Genomic DNA, 19,959 nt, shown 5'->3' with positions numbered 1-19,959 from the left:
CTGACAATTTGTATCTACTGTATTATGTGTGTGCTCCATGACAATTTGTACCTACTGTATTATGTGTGTGTGTGCTCCATGACAATTTGTATTTATTGCATTGTGTGTTACACGATAATTTGTATTTACTGCACTATGCGCGTGTTACATGACAATTTGTATCTACTGTATTATGTGTGTGTGTGCTCCATGACAATTTGTATCTACTGTACTATGTGTGTGTGTGCTCCATGACAATTTGCAGGAACTGTTTCTCTCCTTCCAAGTGGGTCCTGGTAATTGAACTCAGGTCCTCAAGTTTTGTGGCAAGTGCCTCCCTACACTGAGCCATCTCATTAGATGGTGCCACACTATTCTAAAACTGTTGTACCAGCAGCCATTGGAGTTCCATATGCGGCCACTCAGAAACTGTTTCTTAACTATTTCTTAATGCATGTCTCAGCACGTAAGCAATGCGGACCCTTTAAGTCAGGCAATGAGCTGATGACCTCGGCAGTCACCATGCTGCACCCAGAATACACGGGCAAGTCTTTAATAGTTCCTGAAACACATTCCATGAAGCGAGGACTCACTGACAGGTATTTGTGGGACACCGGGAAATGCTCCCACATCGTTTGTATAGACAGCACTCATTAAGTCCTTAAGAGTTGCTGAATTTCTATTGCTAACTCCGCAGATTAAAAACACAAGTGTGAGTGGTATAAAGATAGAAGAATTACGTTATGATAAAAACAATCACAAAAATAGAGAATCCAGACCCTTTCCAGATAATTTAAGATATCTGTTTCTCTCAATCTACACACGATGGCCACAGACAAATAGTAATGGTGTCCTTCCATGTGGTGAAGCAGTGTAAACTCTGGGATACGAGGACCAGATGGTCAATGGGTCGAAACCAAGGACTTCAGACGTAAACAAAGAGAGGCTCTACAAATACAGCAGTCTAGTCGTCATCAGAGTCAGAGTCGTATTTCTTTCCTCGGATAGTTTTCTTTTCCAGCTTTGTGAAGTTTGTCCCAAATTTCTTTTGGCTCTGAAATGGTGGCTCCATTAAATTTCCACTAAAAGTGAAACAAAGTTTAAGAGCATTTTATTTTTTATGATTTAATACACTTGGGATGCTAGAATGTAAAAAGCATTAATACTAACAGTTAATAGTGTCACACCTTACTTAACTGTATTAGATCAACGTTTGAGCCTCTTGTTTATCATAATCATTATCGTAAACATTTCTGGGCTGATGGAGATGGGGCCCTGGCCCTCTGCACGCTAGGCATTAATGTTTCAAAGCAGACAGGCAACACAGCCGTGCTTGAGCTCTTGCTGTGACTTTTCCTGGGCAGCACCCCAGTGTTTACATTTCTACACACATTAGCAAACTCACTCACAGAATGCACTATTGTCAGCCCGGGATTGGCACAAAACTTAGAAAAACAAAACACAACTTTTTTAAAAAAACTTTTCAATAATGCTAGAGAAATAAATGATAAGGCAGTTTTGTGTATGTGTCTGGGATCCTGGCATCCAGATGTTAGTTTTGGAACATCATTTGCTAGGCAGGAACTGTGGCACATGCCTATAATTCCAGTTGCCAGGAAGCTGAGCTAGGACTGTGCATTTGAGGACCATTTAGACTATACAGTGAGAACCTGTCCTAAACAAACAGTAAATAAAGTAATCAGTAAATGAAAAAGGAGAAAAAAAACTATCATTTGCCACTGAAAGGAAGCACAACTTCTTAGAAACACAGATAATTTTACAGACAGAATACAACATAAGCTTTCCTAAAGCATCTTGCTTGGGCCACAAGGGTCAAAGGATAATGAAGCTTTATCAACTATAACCTGCAGAACAAAATCATTTGCAGCCCAGGCTAATCACTAAATGGACAAGGAAATAAACGCAAGTGATACAAAAGTTCCTCATAAATCATCACCTGGCACGATAGTGTCCAACCCAGTGCTGGACCACTACCATCAGATGACGCACTGAGAATGAAGGCACCGACACCCTCCTGCAGCAACTACCCGACCTGAGTGAGATCTGAGTCTGATACTGAGATGCACACATAGGCCCGAGCTGGGGAACACTGAGAAATTAACTAGCTTATACTTTTTAAAAACTGCAAGCCTAAAAAAATTACTATAGAAATTGTTACAGAAGCTAAATGCAATAACTAAACGTGACACAATTTTCAGACAAGGAAAACGATACAAGGATGGTGGTACATTTGAGTAGGTTCTATAAACTATATCACTGCTATTTTATTAACTGCACTGGAAGTATACTGGAAGAAAATGTACTTATTCTTAGGAAAAATACATTTAGAAATAAAGAAGTATACTCAAATGGTTCTGAAAACAATGTTATGTATCTGGCATATACATTTAAAATGTGGGAATATGGTAGACTATGCAAGACTTCCTTTTGCTAGTTTGCAACATAACTAAAATTCAAAATCAAGTTGGGCACGGTGGATCCCAGCCCAAGCACTTGGTAATCCCAGCACTTGGGAGGCTGAGGCAGGAGGATTGACATTACTGGACTGTAGAGTAAGACCTTGTCTTAAAACACAAAAACCTAAAGAAAAAGCTAGACATAATTTCAAAATATAGTGTTCTGTTGAGCAAATGTTAATGTATGCTCATGTTAACAAAAGCAAAAATGGACTTCTATAGTACTGGGATAATTCATCCATGTTTAGCGGAGACTCAGAAGTGAGGGGAAGTGGGGGAGACAAAAGGTGAAGTTTCAGCTTTGAAAGGCACAATTTTCCTTGTCTCTCTGTTTTCCTTTTTTCTTTTTAAAGCAAGAATAGGCACAGAACAAGTGACATTTTCAATTCGAAAGGGACAAAGCCATGCACAAAAAAAAAAAAAAGAGATGAGTTTTAGATTGTTTCAGACTGTACGTGTGACATATGAACGCCTACAGTAAGCCTATTCAGGGCTAGGGATTACCGTTTTGGTGTGGTGTGCGGCACAGCTAGTACAGTAAGGTCCTGGCTGTCACCTCAGTACTGCAAGCACGAAATCACAAAAGCACAATGACCTTTTTGGCAGTTATGTTTGACATTTTAATTTTACCACAAACAATCACTTAAGTCAGCTATAAATTGTGGAGGTAAGGCTTAGGGTATAACTTAGTGACAGAAGACTTGTCTAGCATGTGCAAGTCTCTGATTGACTCTCTAAACATAGTAAAAACAAGCCTCCTGCACACACCCAAAGGCAATCTATTCGGGAATGTCACTTTGGGTTTCCAAAATTAGTTTCAGTGACATTTCTTACGTTGAAAATGTCTAGGCTGCCTCCAACGCTCAGTTTTTATCTGTAAATTTGGTTTTGCTATAAGATCACATTACTCTATGCTTTAAGAAATGGGCTTTTCCCAAGCTGAATACAACAGGACTTAATTTCATAAAACATAAAAAATAAATAAATAAACAAATAAAAAAAATCTAAAAAATGATCAACTATCTATTTTTTGGTTCATCTTTGCTAAAGGTTACCTGTAATTGATAACGTCAGAACAACCAAGTCTCCACTCTAAAGTTTCCGTGGTAAAGTCATCTGTGTTTCCTAGGTCGGTGAATCCGACAACATAATCTTGTGTCTTGCCATCTCTCAGGAGAGCTAGTGTGGGGATGACTTTGATCCTCAGTCTCTCACAGAGGAATGGCGCCTTTTCCACATTCAGCTTTAAAAACTTGGTTTCAAGATGTTTTTTGGCCAGTGTTGCCAAATGTCTGTCTAGTATTTTACACCTGTAAGACAAGAGCAGAAAGGCGAACGCTAAAGGAAGCATTACTGTGCAGCGCATTTTATATGTTTTTGTTTGAATCTCAATTTTATGAGTTGCCATATTTAGGATGAAAAAATATGCATGAATGTTTCCTGGTGTCTTCATAAGGATAAAGGGTGATAGACTGAAGCTGACAGAACTCATAAAAGGCAAGAATTCAGCCGGTGCCACATCTGGAATTTACGATTAAAAACTGGAGTCACCAGAGCTGGGCAGTGGCAGCGCACACCTTTAATCCCAGCACTCAGGAATCAAAGGCAGGCTGATCTTTGAGCTGGAGGCCAGGCTGGTCTACAGTGAATTTTAGGACAGAACCAGGGCTACACAGAGAAACACTGTCGTGAAAAACTAAAATCCAAAAATGGAAACAAAAGAACAACAACAACAACAATGAAAAAAAAACCAAAAACTGGAGCCACCAAGAACTCCCTGAAACACGTAACTCTGTCAGGGAAGCTTATCTATTAAAGGTTACCAGTGCTGTTTAAACATGGCTAGTGTGACCCTTAAGAAATGAATGGTATCAGTGTGACTCCACCCCAAATCCCCAGTGCTAAAGAATGAACCCAATATACTGCACTTTCAGCTCTGTAGTGATTTTTATTAAACCATCTGCCGAAGAGGAAGTGACATTTTCTTTAAATTAAAATCTATTTTAAACAAACCAAGCCCCTAGTTTCAAAAGAAACAGACTGCCAATCTTTTTGGCTCTTAAGCATAGGTGTTCATTATATTTGAGTTTTACTTACTTATTATTTTGTTTTCCGAGACAGGGTTTCTCTGTGTAGTTAGTCTTGGCTGTACTGAAACTCATTCCATAGACCAGGTTGGCCTCGAATTATATTCGCTGGCCTCTGCCTCCCAAGTGCTGGGATTAAGGGCGAGCACCACCACAGCCAGCTAAGAGTTGATTACTTTTAAAACATACAGGCGAGTCAAAGTTCTCGGGTGTCATGGGGAAGTACACAGGTGATTCTTGAGTACCCGCTGTTGCTCCAGAACTAGTCTAGGCTCAGGAAGTTTCTTGTAACCTTGATGCCCAATCTTGTTCCTGGCTGGGTCTTTTCTTCCAGGTAGTTTAATAAGATTTCAGAGCTAAGACAGGGTGATGGTGACACACACCTTTAATCCCAGGAATTGGGAGGCAGACGAAGGCAGATCTCTGAGTTCCAGGACAGCTAGGACTACATAGAGACCCTGTCTTGCAAAACCAAAAGAGCAAAGCAAGGTTTCAGAAATAAATGGTAAGGTAACAAATGATGCTCTAAACAAACAAATCTGTATGTAAGAAATCTGTAACATAAATCTACTCCATATTTTAACTCAAGAAGGAACCTAATTTAATTCAGTCTATGCACACCATTTGTTCATTAACATATTTTGCTGTTGTTCTAAGATCTTACTATGTAGCCCAGGCTGACCTCAAAATTGTGATCCTACTTGCAGTCTCAAAAGCAATGGAACTACAGCTGTAAACCACCATGCCTGGGACCAACTGTGGAATATTAATTTAAGATGTACTACATTTGTTTATACTGTGGAACATTTGTTTAACGATGCAAAGATGTGTTGCATTCTTTTACGTTGCATTTGTTTGAAGCTGTTACTATGTCTGTCTAAAACACCTGTGAAGCTGTTACGGCGCCTTGTCTAAAACACCTGATTAGTCTAATAGAAAGCAGAACAGCCAATAGCTAGGCAGGAGAGAGAAATAGGTGGAGCTGGCAGGCCGAGAAAATAAATAGAAGATCATTAGAGGGAGGAAGAAGAAAAAAAAAAAAAAAAAAAAAAAAAAAAAAAAAAAAAGAAAAAAAAAAAAAAAAAAAAAAAAAAAAAAAAAAAAAAAGAGCAAGCTAAGTAAGAACCGATTGTGGCAGCACAGGTACCAGCTCCCTATAGACAGGTGAGTGTAGTACCTGGTCAGGCACTTCTGACCAGGCCACAAGCTTTTGGCTTGGCTCTCACAAACCTAGAGGTGGGCAGAGTAAGCCAAGAGAGTCTCACAGAGGACCCAGGTGTAGCTTAGCAGTTTAAAATTTGCTCATGTGGATTCCTCTGCAGTTCTGTCCAGACACGGAAGAAGCAAGATGTGACTACACTGCTGAAAAAGGTACTGAACCGTGTGGCTAACACAGATAAGAATAATGGGCTAATGTAAGTTATAAGAGTTAATAAGAAGCCTAAGCTAATGGGTTAATCAGTTTATGATTAATGTAAAAAAAAATTGCTCGTGTGGTTAAAAAAGCCTAAAAGATACGTAGAACAAGAGGTCCAGATGGAAAAAAATTCTGAACATATTCGAATGTGTGCAGGCTTAAGAAGGAAAGAAAAGAGGTATGGACAGTTATAGTTTAAAATAGTCAAGTAAAGTCTTTAAAGAGACAGTAAAAGTAAAATCAAAGAAAAAAAGGAAGGGCTGGAGAGGGAGCTCAGTGGTTAAGAGCACTGGTTGCTCATCCAGAGGACCAGGGTTCAATTCCCAGCATCCACATGGCCGTTCACAACTGTTTGTATCTCCAGTTTCAGAGAATCTGGTACCCACACACAGACATACAGGTAGTCAAAACACCAATGCACGTAAAATAAAAACAAATCATTAAAAAAGTTTTTTAAAAAAGAAAAAAACGCCACAAAAGATGGGAAATACACAGTATAATATTGTGCTGATTTTGAATTTTTTGATTGCATGGGTTAAGAGACAGCTGCTGGTAAACATGGAATTGTGAGCAGGATTGCACCAAGCTAGATACTTTAGGGTTATCTTTATTTGGGGGGGGGGAGTTATCTTAACTTTCAAATGGAAATCAAAAATGTTTTGGACAAGAGTATTTGCTTTTGTTCCCACAGGAGATAAGCCTGGCAGTTCCAACTACGGTTCCAAGGAAAGGCTTGGGCAAGTCACTCACTATCTCCTTATCAAGAGGACAGAGCGAGGGGATAAACACTGACCACGAAAGCTGTTGTTCTCCAACTCCCAGCAAACACAGCACAGTGAAAAGCAACCAAATTATTATTTTGGTAAGAATTGTAAGAGTCTACTTTAAGACATATTAAGAGTTACACATTGGAAAAATATTTGAGGAACAATAAACCATTCTCATAGGAATACTGACTTCCAAGGGTGGGAGGAAGCAAAGTTACCTGAATGTGGTGTCTCTGTAGAAATGGCAAACCACTTTTTCACTCTCCTTGACTTCTTGAAAAAAGTCTCTCTCGCTGGCAACTTCTCTGTACTCCCCATGTCCTTTAGAAAGCCATTCCTAATTTCAAGAGAAGCACACGATCCAGCTGAAATGTCTTTTGGTGACACTTGGGATTTTAAGTGTCCCAATCACTGTATTATTTTGTAAAGAAACCAATTCTATCCCATAGCGAAAAGACAAACCAAACAAACCACCCCATGAAATAAAGCCTATCAATTTGGGGGGACAGTGTGGTTACTGCAGCTCAGAAGCTTAGAAACCCACCTGTCTGCTTCTGATAATCTCAAACAGGCAAGGCCTTCTAGACTAGCCATCTGTGAGCAGAGTGCTCAGAAGGAAAAGTATTCTACTCATGTGGTGTCCAGAACCAAGGAAAACCTGACATGTAATTCAACTCACAAGCCAAGGCACTGGAGCCAAGCCTGAGAACGCTCAGCCCCTTCCACCTTTCCTGTGGCAGAAAGCTTGTTACCTCAACTATACGCTCACTATGCCTTTCAGCTAGATGGTTTAAAAGAAAGAAAAAGAAAGAAGGCAAAAGTTTCAATGCCCTTCCCATCATTTACTGAACTAGAATGTTAGTGACCTTTCTGAGCCTTTGTGTTAACAAGACAGAACTGGGTGTGGGGGCACAGGCCTTCAGTTCCAGCGCTTCTGGAGGCAGAAGCAGGTCAATCGTGGCTGCACAGGGAGATCCTGCCTCCTAACCCCAGCCAATTTAATAAAAATGCACACATGCTTTAGAAACCTCCTCTCACACGGAACCATTGTATGCCTTCAGTTTTGATATGTGCACCCTAAGCTCGGTCTGAGAGGAGTTTTAACCTCTCTTCTACATGTCACCTGCTCAATTAAATGCTGCATCTCGCCCAAGTCTTCCCTTTTGTTTGATTCCTGGGAAAATATCTAAGTGACAGAGAAGTTGAATTCAGAACATCCTGAAAGTGAGGAAGGTCACGTGACTGCATGCGTAGAGTCAGGAGCATAGCGCTAAGGCGATTTCAGAGAGTAGGCGGGGGAGGTTACTTGTTTCTGCTGTTGGGCCTTCCTGAGCGCCGCCAGTCTCTTCTCTTTGAGGAGTTCAAGCTCATCTTCACCGATCTGATCCAGCTTCTGAATTTCTGAGTCCAAGTGACTTTCCACGAGCTTAGCAGCCTGGAGGAACTGGTTCTCTAGGACTTCTGAGAACATGTCGATGGATCCATTACCTTCCATTTTTCTAAGCAGTCTTGGTGCTGGGAGGGTCACAAAGAAAAAAGCATTAAGTTTACACTTTTGTTTTTTTTTTTTTTAAAAGACATGGTCTTGGTCGAGACCTTAACACAGCAGATGCCATGTTAGAGATAGCATTTTGACCTTAGAACCTTGCGGGTAGGCCCCAACACCTGCTAAAACAGGAGCAAAGATCTAGTCCATCAAAAACATGGTCCATAGTTCCAGGATTGTCCCTGATGGTACTAACTTGCTTTATGGCTTCTAGAAAAGCCATTTATTAATGGACACTGCCATAAAGAGATTCATTTCTATACCCTCTCAGAGATATCCTAACAAAGACAGCTTTACCTGTGCTTAATCTCCCCTCTACACTTAACTCAGGATTCAAATTCAGGGCACAGAACGGTGCTGCACAAATGGGCAGGTCCCCTTGCTTTATTTAAGCAATCGAGATAATCCCCACTCCCCCCCAGCCACGCCCACAGGGCATCCTGATCTAGCCAATCTCTCCCTGAGTCCTTCTTCTCAGGCAAGTCTTGATTGTGTCAAGTTGACAGCTAAAACCAAACACTTCCCAAACAAAGTTAGCCTGGGCATGGTGGTTCAGACCATAATCTCAGTTCTCAAAGGCAGAAGCCTAAGGATCAGGGATTTGAGATCATCCTTGGATACACAAAGAGCGACAGAGGCCAGCCTGGGCTACATAAATCCTAAACAACCCTCTAAACCCCAACTGTCAACGACTCATAAGTACTATATGATTGAAAAGAAGCTGTATTGCTACGATTCCCTACTCCCGGAAGAGAAATGTGAGATTAAGACTCTCCACTCGGGTCGGGTGGTGTCAGTGCACGCTTTTAATCCCAGCACTCAGCAGGAAGAGGCTGGCGGATCTCTGTAAATTCAGGGCCAGCATGTTCTACGGAGCGAATTCCAGGACAGGCTCCAAAGCTACAGAGAAACCATGTCACGAAAACCAAAAACACCACCACCACCAACAACAAAAAAGACTGCATTCGGGACTAAATGAGGGGATCCGAGACAAGCTCATCAGAATCTGACATTATCTGGGCATAGCATTCGCTTACTCCTGTGGCTTTTTACAGGACGCCTCCACATTTAAATTCGGAGCCTCATGAAAACACAGGCCAAAAGAGCTGTGCTAGGTTAGGCCATGGTAGTCACTGCCTTTAGATGTGGGGGCGGGGAGGGGGAGTAAGGAAATAGCTTAGTGGGCCCCTAACTTTCTATTTATTGAACCAACTCGAATATTATTCTTACAGATGAACTGAAAGGCTGATACCTAACTATTTAACTAACCTACCAACTGCGGATCGAAATGCTAACCCGTGTACCTGTCGGAAGATTCTTTGCCACTCCCTGCGCTCCAGGGACAGGCGGAGGAGTTCCGGGGGAAGCGATTTCGCACTACCTGGGGCGCGTGCGCCACAGCCTCAGCAGCCTCTCGGTCAAGGCTGTCCCAGCTACGCCCTCCTCACCATCCCCACCCCCCGGCCGCGCCCGACCCGGCCGTGTAGCCCTGATCCGTCCGTCCTTCAACAACGGAACGCGGTGGTAGGATTTGTCACAGCATCCTCTGCCGTACCTGGCCTATTGGTGGTGCCGACGAAGAGAGGATACTGCAGATCAAGAACACTGATCGGGTTCACTCAGGATTCAGCCTCCGAGCAGTTAAGGGCGGCGAAGGTTCTGTCCACTCTTCCTTTCCATTGGCTAAAGTCCTCTCGCGAGACAATTGTGACAGACCCGCGGAAGGGGCGGCGAGGGGGTGACGAAAGCCTCGGAGAGTGCGTCTCTCCTCTGCCACCCGGAACTACAAGATTCCGACCGTATACTTGTGGGCGGATGACCGGAGGGATGGGCGCTAAGGACGCTGGGAATTGTAGTTTTTCTTGTGCACAGGCTGTGCGTCAGCCCTGGCTGTGCTACATCGAAATGAGCCTGATGTTGTTCCTGTCCGTGGGGCTTTAAGTTTAGTCTTTTCTAAAGTTGAAGTATAACTTACAGTGCACTATTAATCGGTAGCTCTCACTAATAACATCGCCCCAAAACATTTTCGCCACTCCAGAATCTTCCCTCCTGACTTCCTTAAACACACGGATATTTAGAACTTGCTCATATGAAGATTCATATTAGGGGATTGGTCGCTGTACCCGTGTGTGTTTTCTCCCTAATATATGTTCACAGTGTTACTAAGTGTTATACATGACTGTTCCTGAGGGGGATGGATCCATTCATTATTTTGTTCTGGGTGTATGTCCCTGGGGAACTCCGGAGGGCTCATTATTGGCTCCTTGTGGTCCCGTAATGAATGAATTTCCTGCAGCTGAGGAGATGTAGGCATGAGGGAATTTTCAGCACCACTCCTGGGTCGAATGCCAGCCCCCGGGAGGGTGCTGACGTGAGAAACGAAAAGCCTCATTGTGGTCCTCTAGGTTCTAGAATCCGGGAGCGGCCGGGTGCCGGTGCGCGGCAGTCCCTTGCGGCTAGGGGGCGCTCGGGTTCCCACCTGGCCGGCGGGTCAACTGAAGACGCTCTAGCCGAAGCGCCGCTCTCGATGAGCCGCGCCCTGCGTCCCCACGCCGAGGCGGCGGGGCGATGCGCTTGCGTACTGAGGGCTCACACCATATGTGCCCTGTCCCAGTGCGCGGGTCCGTGGAGAGCCGGGTGCGAGAGGCGGCGGCGCGAGGTGGACGGAGCCGAGCGGGCATTAGCGTCAGCGGGGAGACAGTGGGTGTGTGAGGCACCGAACCGAGAGACCGGGTCCGCCGACGCCGCTGACAAGCGATGGGGAAGAAACAGAAAAATAAGAGCGAAGACAGGTAGACAGCGGGGCTCGGGCCGGGGGTCCGCCGGGAGTCGCGCGGGGCCCGGGGCGCTGAGTGGGCGGCCTTCGGCGGGACGCGTCCCGCGGCTGGGGTTCGGGCCGTCTCCCGCGTCTCCGGGGCTGCGGGGCTCGGCAGTCGTTTGAGCCGTCCGGGCGGTGTAGGGCCGGGGCTCGGGCGCTGCTGCCCCAGGCCTACGGCCCAGCTGGGTGCGAGCCGGGCCCTCGGAGCTCGGCTAGGGCGGCCCGGGAGCTGCTCTCTCGCTCCCGCCGGCCCTGTGACCGCCTCTCGGAACTGCCCGGGAACTCCGGAGTTGCCGAGAGGGAGCCCAGCGGCTCCCTCCTCTTGTAGGCCAACTTGGAAACACTTCTGGGGTTATTTAAAGTGCCGGTTGCTGCGACTCCATGCTTTCTGGCTTTCCATCTTCCGCCCTGTCTTCTGGCTTGTTTCTTGGCTTCCTAGCACTTCCCTTAAGAAAGGAGGAGGGGTAGAAACCAGTCGGGGTCGCTGCTTTCTAAAGACTTAAAAAAAGCCTTTCCAGGGGAGGGAGTGTGTTTATGAGTTACTTAGGCGGAGATTTGGGGAGCAAGCCTGTGTGTTACGTTTGATTCCGTCCTTTCACCCATTTCTGGTGAGTTTACTTCCTTGCAGTCAGCAACCATCTGTTTGTTCTTTTCATCTTTTACGCAGTAGCCGTTCATCTTACTTTAAAACCCCTGGGGGTTTTAAGTACTGAGAACAAAACCACGTCTGTGGCAGTTCACCGTCGTGGCTCACACAGGCTTGGTTTTGAAGTGAAAATTATTAATGGTGAAGTTAGAATGCTAAGATTACCTCGCAGTTGGCTAGCTGACGAGCCGAATGAAAAGATGAGCCTTGTGTTTGGGTTGTAGGTCTGTCGGGAAACGTACCCTGGTTTGGAGGATAGGAGTTGGGTTCCTTGTGGCAGAGTTGGGAGTTTGTGAAGAACAGGTTTTATTATAGATCGGCAGAGCAGAGAGGGAGCTGGAGAGCAGGGAAGCTGTCCTTCCTCTCGAATGTGGGTAGGCGCTTCTCAAAGGAGTTGCCAAAAAGTCACTGTTAATCAGATCAAGAGACTAGAAAAAAAAGCAGAATTCTCGGCGTAGTGGAATACAATTTCTGAATCTTTAATAGGCTTTTTGGATACATGAATTACTTTTTTTTTTCCTAAGAAAAATTTTGAGTTCTGTTTTAAAGCCTCGCATATCCTTTACCTGTCTGCAAACGTTATCATCTTATGGCCAGTTCGATGGCTCCCACTTGTTGGATACTCTGAACCAAACCTAAGAGGCCTTTCCTTTGTAAACCCATCAGGTGTAGCTGAAAGATAAACACTAGGGCTGGGGCACCGCAGAAATGTAACAGAATACAGCCACAGCCCGGTCCGCACTAGTAACAGGAGCTGATTTCTCACCAATGTCCAGCAGGTTTTCTTTTTTTCTAAGTTGTTAAACAGTGTCTCGCATAGCTTAGTCTGGCCTCCAGCTCTATGTGGCTACAGGCTACCTTGACCCTCCGGAGTCGCCTTCATTTCTTAAGCTCTGGAATTGCGGGCAGGGGCTATCTACTAGGACCGGTTCCTTTTTTTCTTTTTCAAGAAAAAGTTGAGCCTAGCGTTGGCGCACAGCTTTAATCCAAGCACTCTGGAGGCAGAGGCAGGTGTATCTCTTTGAGTTTGAGGCTAACCTGGTCTACAGGAGTTAGTTCCAGGACAGGCTTCAAAAGCTACAGAGAAACCCTGTCTGCTCGAAAAGACAAAACAAAAAAGATTTTTTTTCCCTCATTTTGGTTCAGGATTATGCAAGCTTGGATTTTAAAATACGTATTTATATCATTCAATTTCCAATTTTTACTTACTTTCCAGCCTCTTTAACGATGGAGAAAAGCCAGCAGGAGGGGAGAATGCTAATTTTTAAGAGTGATTTCTAAGAGATTTCCACAGGTGGTGTAAAGAGCCTGTTGTCAGCTGGCTAGTTTGTTAGTAACAAAGAGTGAAGCTGGATCTCCCTCCCCTTTCCAGGAACCTGTGCTTGACTTTTGGCTCATCTTGAAGGGAAATGATAGCAGTATGGTTTGAAAACCTTCCTTTCTCCCGTTCCAGTGTGGAGTTTATTCTGCATGTCTACCGCTTTACCAAGGCTTAGCTTAGGTGCTTTTCAGCTTGTGCTGAGAAATCTGGTGCTTTGCCCTTAGGACTAGAATCACTTGGCTTTTAAAAGACTTATATCTCACATGAGGTGTTAGGGTTGGGGAAGGGAGTTCCTCAGCTTGTGAGGTTGCTTTTTTCTTTCTATTTAAATCATACTCTCATTTTAAAAGATTTTTTTAAAGGGACAGGAATGACGACTAGGAAGAAAGTCTAAAAAGAAATCTTCCATTTTGGGATTAATACTCTTTTATAAGGTAAGCTCTATCTGGTCTTAGGTTTCTGTCATTACACCTGAGACTTCTCCCAGGGCCTGTTAAGCCAGCCTGTTTCTGTCCAGGTAGAAGTAGGTGAGAAGGAGCAGCTGCTCACTTACTTGATTGCTCTTGTCCTTGGCCTTGCTTAATTCCTATTTTAACTTTTTAGCCATTAGTATTGGGTTTCAATTAATCTTATTTATCTGATTATTACATGTGTGACATACGTTTTATTATATTAGCAGCCGAAATGGTAATTTATCTGTCTTTGAATTCTGGGATTCTGTTTGAGCTTGTATAATTCTGAGAATGAGCTTTCCTATAGGGTGTTTAGCTAGTCTCCTTGGTTCTTTTTCATTGACCGAGGAAATGTGGTGAGACAAAACGTAGGATTCTATATTCACCAGTGAAACAGAAGATGAGGCAGCATTTCCATTTATTCCTATGACCGTCCCTGTCACCCAGTTTTCATGTTGATAGTGTATGGGATAGTGCATGCTTTAATGATAGCCTGATTTCTGTGTACAGTTCAGTGGATCGTCTGTCACTGATGATATGCTAAGGGGAACAAGGATCCAGATTATCTGCTTTTTGTTTTTTAAACTATTAGTTCTTCACCCCCCTCCAATCTATTTAAAGGTAATAACTAAGTATTGTGTATCTTTCAGTTTAGAAGGAATCTTGTCTGTTTACCTTAATTAATGAAATCAAAACAACTTCTTCCCAAGTTCCCTAGTTAAACCCCCTTCCCAAATACAAAGGGAAAGAAAAAAATTTTTCTCATTTATCCGGAAATCAACTATCATGGAAGTCTGGGAAGTCAGAATGTTATTTAGGAAATAGGCATTTGGGAGCCAGTGTGTTAAAAAGCCATCCTTTGCTTTTAACTACCAGTGTTGCTCTGTAATTAGAGACAGATTCCTTCCTTGTGGGTGTTCTGCCTATCATATATAGTGCCTGACCTTAGATGATGCTTTAGTGCCAGGCGTTCATCCAGCAAGGCATAATCAGGTTAACAGGATGTCTGTGATAGAAATTGTGATTTGTGGAGCTGGAGAGATGGCTCAGTGGTTAAGAACACAGTGAAGCCGGGTGGTGGACACCTTTAATCCAGTACTCCAGGCCAGTCTTTGACTTGGAGGCCATCCTGGTGTACAGAGTGGGTTCCAGGACAGCCAGAGCTACACAGAGAAACAAAGAACAATGACAACAACAGAAAGAGGGGGTGGGAATAGTGTTTTGGCAGACAGCCTGAGTTCAGTTCCCATCACCCTTGACAGGTGGCCTATACTCACTGCCTTTAACTCCAGCTCCTAGGGGATTAGATCCTCTTTTGACCTGGGGCACTGCACCTCACTCCACTCATGTGCATACTCCCCTCCCACCTACATAAAGCTAAAGTAGAAAATGTGAGCTGCTTAAGAAAATTGTTCCAGAAAGATCTGTGGTTGTGGGGCATTATTAGTACAAAGCCTTTCGTAAAAGAAGCTGAACATCTTTAAATGGTAAAAGTTTGAAATCCCAGCTACTTCAAAATCCAAAAAATTCTCAGTACCAGCATACCACAAATAGAAAGTTCCATACTTGATGTCATGTCATGTGTTATAGTCGAAATGAAGGTGTGCCCAAAACAATGTATAACTTGCCTTCATACTGATACATATGAAACATATGTGAGTTTAGTGTTCAGACTTGTGTTGCATCTCCTTTTGTATGTATTCAGGTACTGTAAAACTTGAAATCTAAAATTTTTGGTTACTAGCCTTTGGATAAGAAGACATCCTGTAGTTCCCATAGTATGATAGAAATTGCATATATTTGAACTGTCTTTTTAAAAAATAATTTATATTTGTTTAGATGGTAATAAAAAGGAAAACATGTGTAATCTAATAATTTTCATGACTTACCCTTTTAAAATTTTGTTTGCAATTTTATTTATGGATGCATGAGTGAGAATGTGCGCCATAGTGCATCCGATTTGCTAACGGTGGAGTTACAGGTGCTTGTGAAGCTGCCTGACATTGATGCCAGGAATTGTGTCTGGTCCTCTGCAAGAGCAGCAAGCTCTCTCAAACCCCGAGCTACCTCTCTAGCCTCTAAAGTGACCTGCAAATGACTTTGCCTTGCAGCAGATAGGCTCTGTTAAGAGAGTACAGTAAAAATGTCTAGCATGGTGGCTCAAGCCTTTAGTCCTAGCACTGAAGAGGAAGAGACAAGCTGATCTCTGTGATTCCAAGCCAGTCAGAACTACACAGTGAGACTCTGTCTAAAAAAACAAATAGTAAGCTGCAGTGACTCGTGCCTAAATCCTAGCACTGTGGAGGCAGAGACAGGTGGATCTCTGTGAGTTCGAGACCAGCCTGGTCTACAGAGCTAGTTCCAGGACAGCCAGGGCTACACAGAGAAACCCTGTCTCGAAAAACAAAAATAAAAAACCAAGAATAGTAAATAAAAATAATTAAAAAAAAAAGGAGATGGGCTGTGGTGGCGCACACTTTTAATCCCAGCACTCGGAAGGCAGAGGCAGGTGGATCTTTGTGAGTTTGAGGCCAGCCTGGTCTACAAGAGCTAGTTCCAGGACAGGCTCCAAAGCTACAGAGAAACCCTGTCTCAAAAAACCAAAATAAAATAAAAAATAAAAAGGGATTATAGTTAAAAAAATATACTGGATTTTTATTAAGCAGTGTCTATTGAAATTATCACTTACACTGTTTGCCTTAGTAGTTACCAGAGTATAATTTTAATTAACACACTCAATATAGAACCTATAGTGTAACTAGTTTGTGCTCTGGGAGGAAGAGATAAGTGACTAAAAGAACTATCCTATCATCCGTTACCCCCTTTTGTTGTTTGGGGCTTGAGCCTAGGACCTGACCCATACCTATACCCTTAGCTCTATTTTCTTGATAATATCCTTTGTAACACTGAAGTTTCATGTGTTTGTCTTTTATGCATGTGGTAGTTTATGGTTTTTCTCTTTTTGGTATGCTGAATTAGCTTTGCAATTATGAGATAGAGTAATCTTACTTGGTCATGGTTGGTAGAATTTGGTTGATGGAGCATTACTGACTGTCTTAGTAACTTTTCTATTGCTTATGAAGAGGCACCGTGACCAAGGTAACATATAAAAGGAAGCATTTGATCAGGGTCTTGCTTACAGTTTTAGAGGATAAGTTGAGAGCATGGTGGCAGGCAGGCATTGTGCTATAGTAGCTGAGAGCTTACATGTTAAGGCAACTAGGCAGAGAGAGAGAGAGAGACAGAGACAGGCAAGGCCTGGTATGAAGCCTCAAAGTTTATTTCTAGTGATACCCTTCTCCTTCTCACAACAGTTCTGCCAACTAGGGACCAAGCATTCACATTTATGAGCTCATGGGGGCCATTATTTTTTTCTTTTTTTTTTTCCCCATGGGGGCCATTCTTATTCAAACCACCACACTGATGAACATATCTTTTACTTTTATATAGTTGTTTTAAGTCTCTCATTTGGTAAATAAAATTGGGTAAAAAAAAAAACAAAAAAAATAATTTTGACATGTCTCTTTGGTTGTTATTGTTTTGAGATAGGATCTTGCTATGTAGGGCTAGGTATGTAGCTCAAGCTTGACTCTAATTTGCAGCATCTTCCTGCCTCAACTGTATCATCTGTATCATCACATGTAGCCGATAATGTGCAACTCTAGAGTCACTTAATATTGCTTGTGGTTGATGATGTGAAGTCATGATTCCTTCTACATTTTGACCAGTAGTATGCTTACTGTGTAGTAATATGAGCGGCGGCGGGGCTGCGTCCCCGGCACCCGGCCGCCCGCATGGCTAACTTATGCCCCGAAATAATTACATGGAAACTGTATTCTTTTAAACATTATCTGGCCCATTAGTTCCAGCCTCTTATTGGCTAGCTCTTACATATTGATCTAACCCATTTTTAATAATCTGTGTAGCCCACGAGATGGCTTACCAGGAAAGATCTTAACCTGCGTCTGTCTGGAGTGGGTAAATCATGGCGACTGTCTGACTCGGCTTTTTTCCCCCCAGCATTTTGTTTTGTCTACTTCGCCTACCTAATTTTTTGTCCTATTAGGGCCAAGCAGTTTATTAATTAACCAATAAAAACAACAGATAAATAAAGACCCACCTCCATCATTACTGAATATGTAACTGTGGTCCTTTAAGACTGCAGTGGAACAGAGTTCTTTTATCTCAAAGGCTTGTAGTGTGGTACCAGTGCTTGTTTGTAAATATCCCTGGTATAAACTAGAGTCATACAAAAGTAGAGCTGTACAGTTCTGTACGTGTATGATATTGCATGATAAATGCAGTCTGCTTGCTTACGTATTTATGTATTATAGGTTTTACTACTTTAACACGTATTTCCCCATCCCTAGTCTAGACTACTTACTTTTATTAAGGTTGGATGTTACCTTCCTTAAAAGGTTTTTGTTAGGACTGAACTTAGATACAGGCATAGCCGGGCAGTGGTGGCACATGCCTTTAATCCCAGCACTTGGGAGGCAGAGGCAGGCGGATCTCTGTGAGTTTGAAGACAGCCTGGTCTACAAGAGCTAGTTCCAGGACAGGCCACAAAGCTACAGAGAAACGCTATCTCAAAAAACAAAACAAATCAAAAAACCAAAAGCAAACAAACAAAAATACAGGCATATATAGATGAATTTTCTATTGTTCTCTTAGAACTTGTTTGCTCTCATGTAAATATAATTATGTTAAGTGAGCTCCTCTTTTAGACTGTTAACACCAATGAAAGTTGTAAAATGAGTTATTAGGACTCTATTATCTCCTCAAGCTCTAGAAATTGAGTAAAAAGTGTTAGACCAGTGTTTGTTCTTGTCTCAGAAGGATTTATTCTCAGTGCTGGAGATTGAACCCTAGGCTTTACACTGGCTTGGCAAGTGTGCTACCACTGAGCTACATCCCTAGCTCACAACTCACAGCTTTTCAAAAATGAAAATTTAGGGCTCGATTGTAAAAAATTATTCAAGCGCATAGAAAAGTAGGGGGTGGTGTAATAAACTCCCTGTACAGGGTTTCATTCTTTAGCTCTGACTGAACTTGCACTCACAACAGTCTACCTATCTCAGCTTCACTAATGCTTTCCTATATAAGAATTCACCCACCCTGTCCGGTACAGTGATCACAGGTTCTCTAAACGCTAACATCATTCCATATTCAGAATTCCAGTTCAGCTTGAGAATAGCTTTTCATTTTTGTTTGAACATGTAAATGAATTATGCTGTGTTCCTTTTGTAGCTTATAACTTTAAAAGTTACCTTAAAATTATAACCAGCTGACTAAAATTATTGCTGTTTTTTTAATTGCGTGAATCTTTTCTCTAGTTTTTTTTGTTTTTTTAAGCTTGCTTACCTCAGCCTGTTATAATGGGGGAAGGTAAAGAAGCTCCTCAGTTTCAGGTGTGCTCTGCACTCTGCTTCTCTGTGCAGACCTATAAGATCACTAGTCAGAATGATGAAGAAACTATTTGTCTCCAAGTGCTGTGAAATATGTAATCAGTTTTGTGGCTATGCTTGAGATGAAGTTCACTTAGCATAGAAGTATCAGTCTTAAATGTGTAGTTGGTAGCATTTAATATATTCCCAGGATTGTGTAATCATCTGCAGTGTAGATCCAAAACAGTCACCCTGAAAAGAGATCCTCTGCCCAATACACAAACATTCCCTCTTCTCTCCATTTATTTCTATCCTTTGCTTATGTATTCTGCATATTTCATATTTATGGAATCATATCTCATAGTGTGACCTTTTGTATCTCAGTTTTTTTACTTGGTGTAGTATTTTGGGTGATCAAGGTTGTAGATTGCATCAGTGCCTCATTTATGGCTGAATAATATTCCATTGCTCTGTGTATATATGGATCCCATCCATTTGTGGGCATTCCTTTGATAAATGTACATGATGTTGATATGAACATTTGTCTATAGATGTTTGTCTGAACACCTGTTTTGTTTTCAGGTTGATTATGTATTTAGGCATGACCTGTACCATCATCAGCTACGTAAAGAACTCCAGTTTCTTATATATACTTGCCAACAGCTTTGTAGCCTCCCTCCTTCTTTTCCTTCCTCCTTCCCTCCTTCCCTCCCCTCCTTCCTCCTCTCTCTTTAAATAGCCAACTTAGTGGCTGTGTGTAGTGGTGGCAGTGGAGTTTGGTTAGTAAATTGTGGTTTTTATTTGCATCAGGGTATAGTTTAGGACTTAGGACCCCAGGTTCTCTTGCCTCAGCTTCCTGAATTCTGGGATTACAGGTGTTCATCATCATGCTCAGCTTCCACTGTGGATATGATTCTCATTCTCTAGTAATATGTTCTTTTGACCCTTATAGATCTTTGACTGCATGTCTCTGGGAGTGATTTGTCCAGTTCTCAATCGGCTGTCTTTTTATTGTCAAATCGTAAGAATTCTTAATATAATTGGGATAATATAATCATGTGT

The 19,959-nt window shown here is 42.6% G+C and overlaps 2 protein-coding genes across 4 annotated transcripts in view; one reads left to right on the top strand and one right to left on the bottom strand.

The window, feature by feature from the left end:
* Window positions 1-516: 516 nt before the first annotated feature.
* Txndc9 (thioredoxin domain containing 9) lies at window positions 517-9,987 on the bottom strand. Of its 2 annotated transcripts, none has more exons than XM_050134759.1 (5): window positions 9,829-9,987; window positions 8,034-8,242; window positions 6,946-7,064; window positions 3,512-3,766; window positions 517-1,061 (listed from the first exon to the last, which is right to left on the bottom strand). In XM_050134759.1, exons 2-5 carry the CDS (start codon window positions 8,220-8,222, stop codon window positions 944-946), a joined length of 681 nt encoding a protein of 226 aa, XP_049990716.1. In that variant the 5' UTR covers window positions 8,223-8,242; window positions 9,829-9,987; the 3' UTR covers window positions 517-943. The 2 variants fall into 2 exon arrangements, with proteins under 2 accessions (XP_049990716.1, XP_049990717.1); XM_050134760.1 differs by lacking the exon at window positions 9,829-9,987 and adding an exon at window positions 9,578-9,696.
* Window positions 9,988-10,848: 861 nt separating this feature from the next.
* The window catches only part of Eif5b (eukaryotic translation initiation factor 5B), a 56,344-nt gene continuing 47,233 nt past the window's right edge, over window positions 10,849-19,959 (top strand). Inside the window, exon 1 of one of the 2 annotated variants that reach the window (XM_050134513.1) lies at window positions 10,849-11,065. In XM_050134513.1, coding sequence (XP_049990470.1) covers window positions 11,031-11,065 — 35 coding nt within the window. In that variant the 5' untranslated portion in view covers window positions 10,849-11,030. The remainder of the gene's footprint in view (window positions 11,066-19,959) is intronic. The other variant, XM_050134512.1, reaches the window with a different exon arrangement.

The sequence above is a fragment of the Alexandromys fortis genome, unplaced genomic scaffold (assembly GCF_014885135.2).
Source record: "Alexandromys fortis isolate MF-2015 unplaced genomic scaffold, M_Fortis_MF-2015_v1.1 scaffold_20, whole genome shotgun sequence".
NCBI classification, from domain to species: domain Eukaryota; kingdom Metazoa; phylum Chordata; class Mammalia; order Rodentia; family Cricetidae; genus Alexandromys; species Alexandromys fortis.
This window is presented reverse-complemented; position numbering and strand designations above follow the sequence as displayed.

What these genes read in the sequence shown, in the direction of transcription:
- Txndc9 (XM_050134759.1), bottom strand. Translation starts at nt 8,222, where the DNA reads ATGGAAGGTAATGGATCCATCGACATGTTCTCAGAAGTCCTAGAGAAC. An exon ending in AGGCCCAACAGCAGAAACAA is followed by an intron (nt 7,065 to 8,033) that starts GTAACCTCCCCC and finishes TCTTGAAATTAG; the next exon opens with GAATGGCTTTCTAAAGGACA. An exon ending in TACAGAGACACCACATTCAG is followed by an intron (nt 3,767 to 6,945) that starts GTAACTTTGCTT and finishes CTTGTCTTACAG; the next exon opens with GTGTAAAATACTAGACAGAC.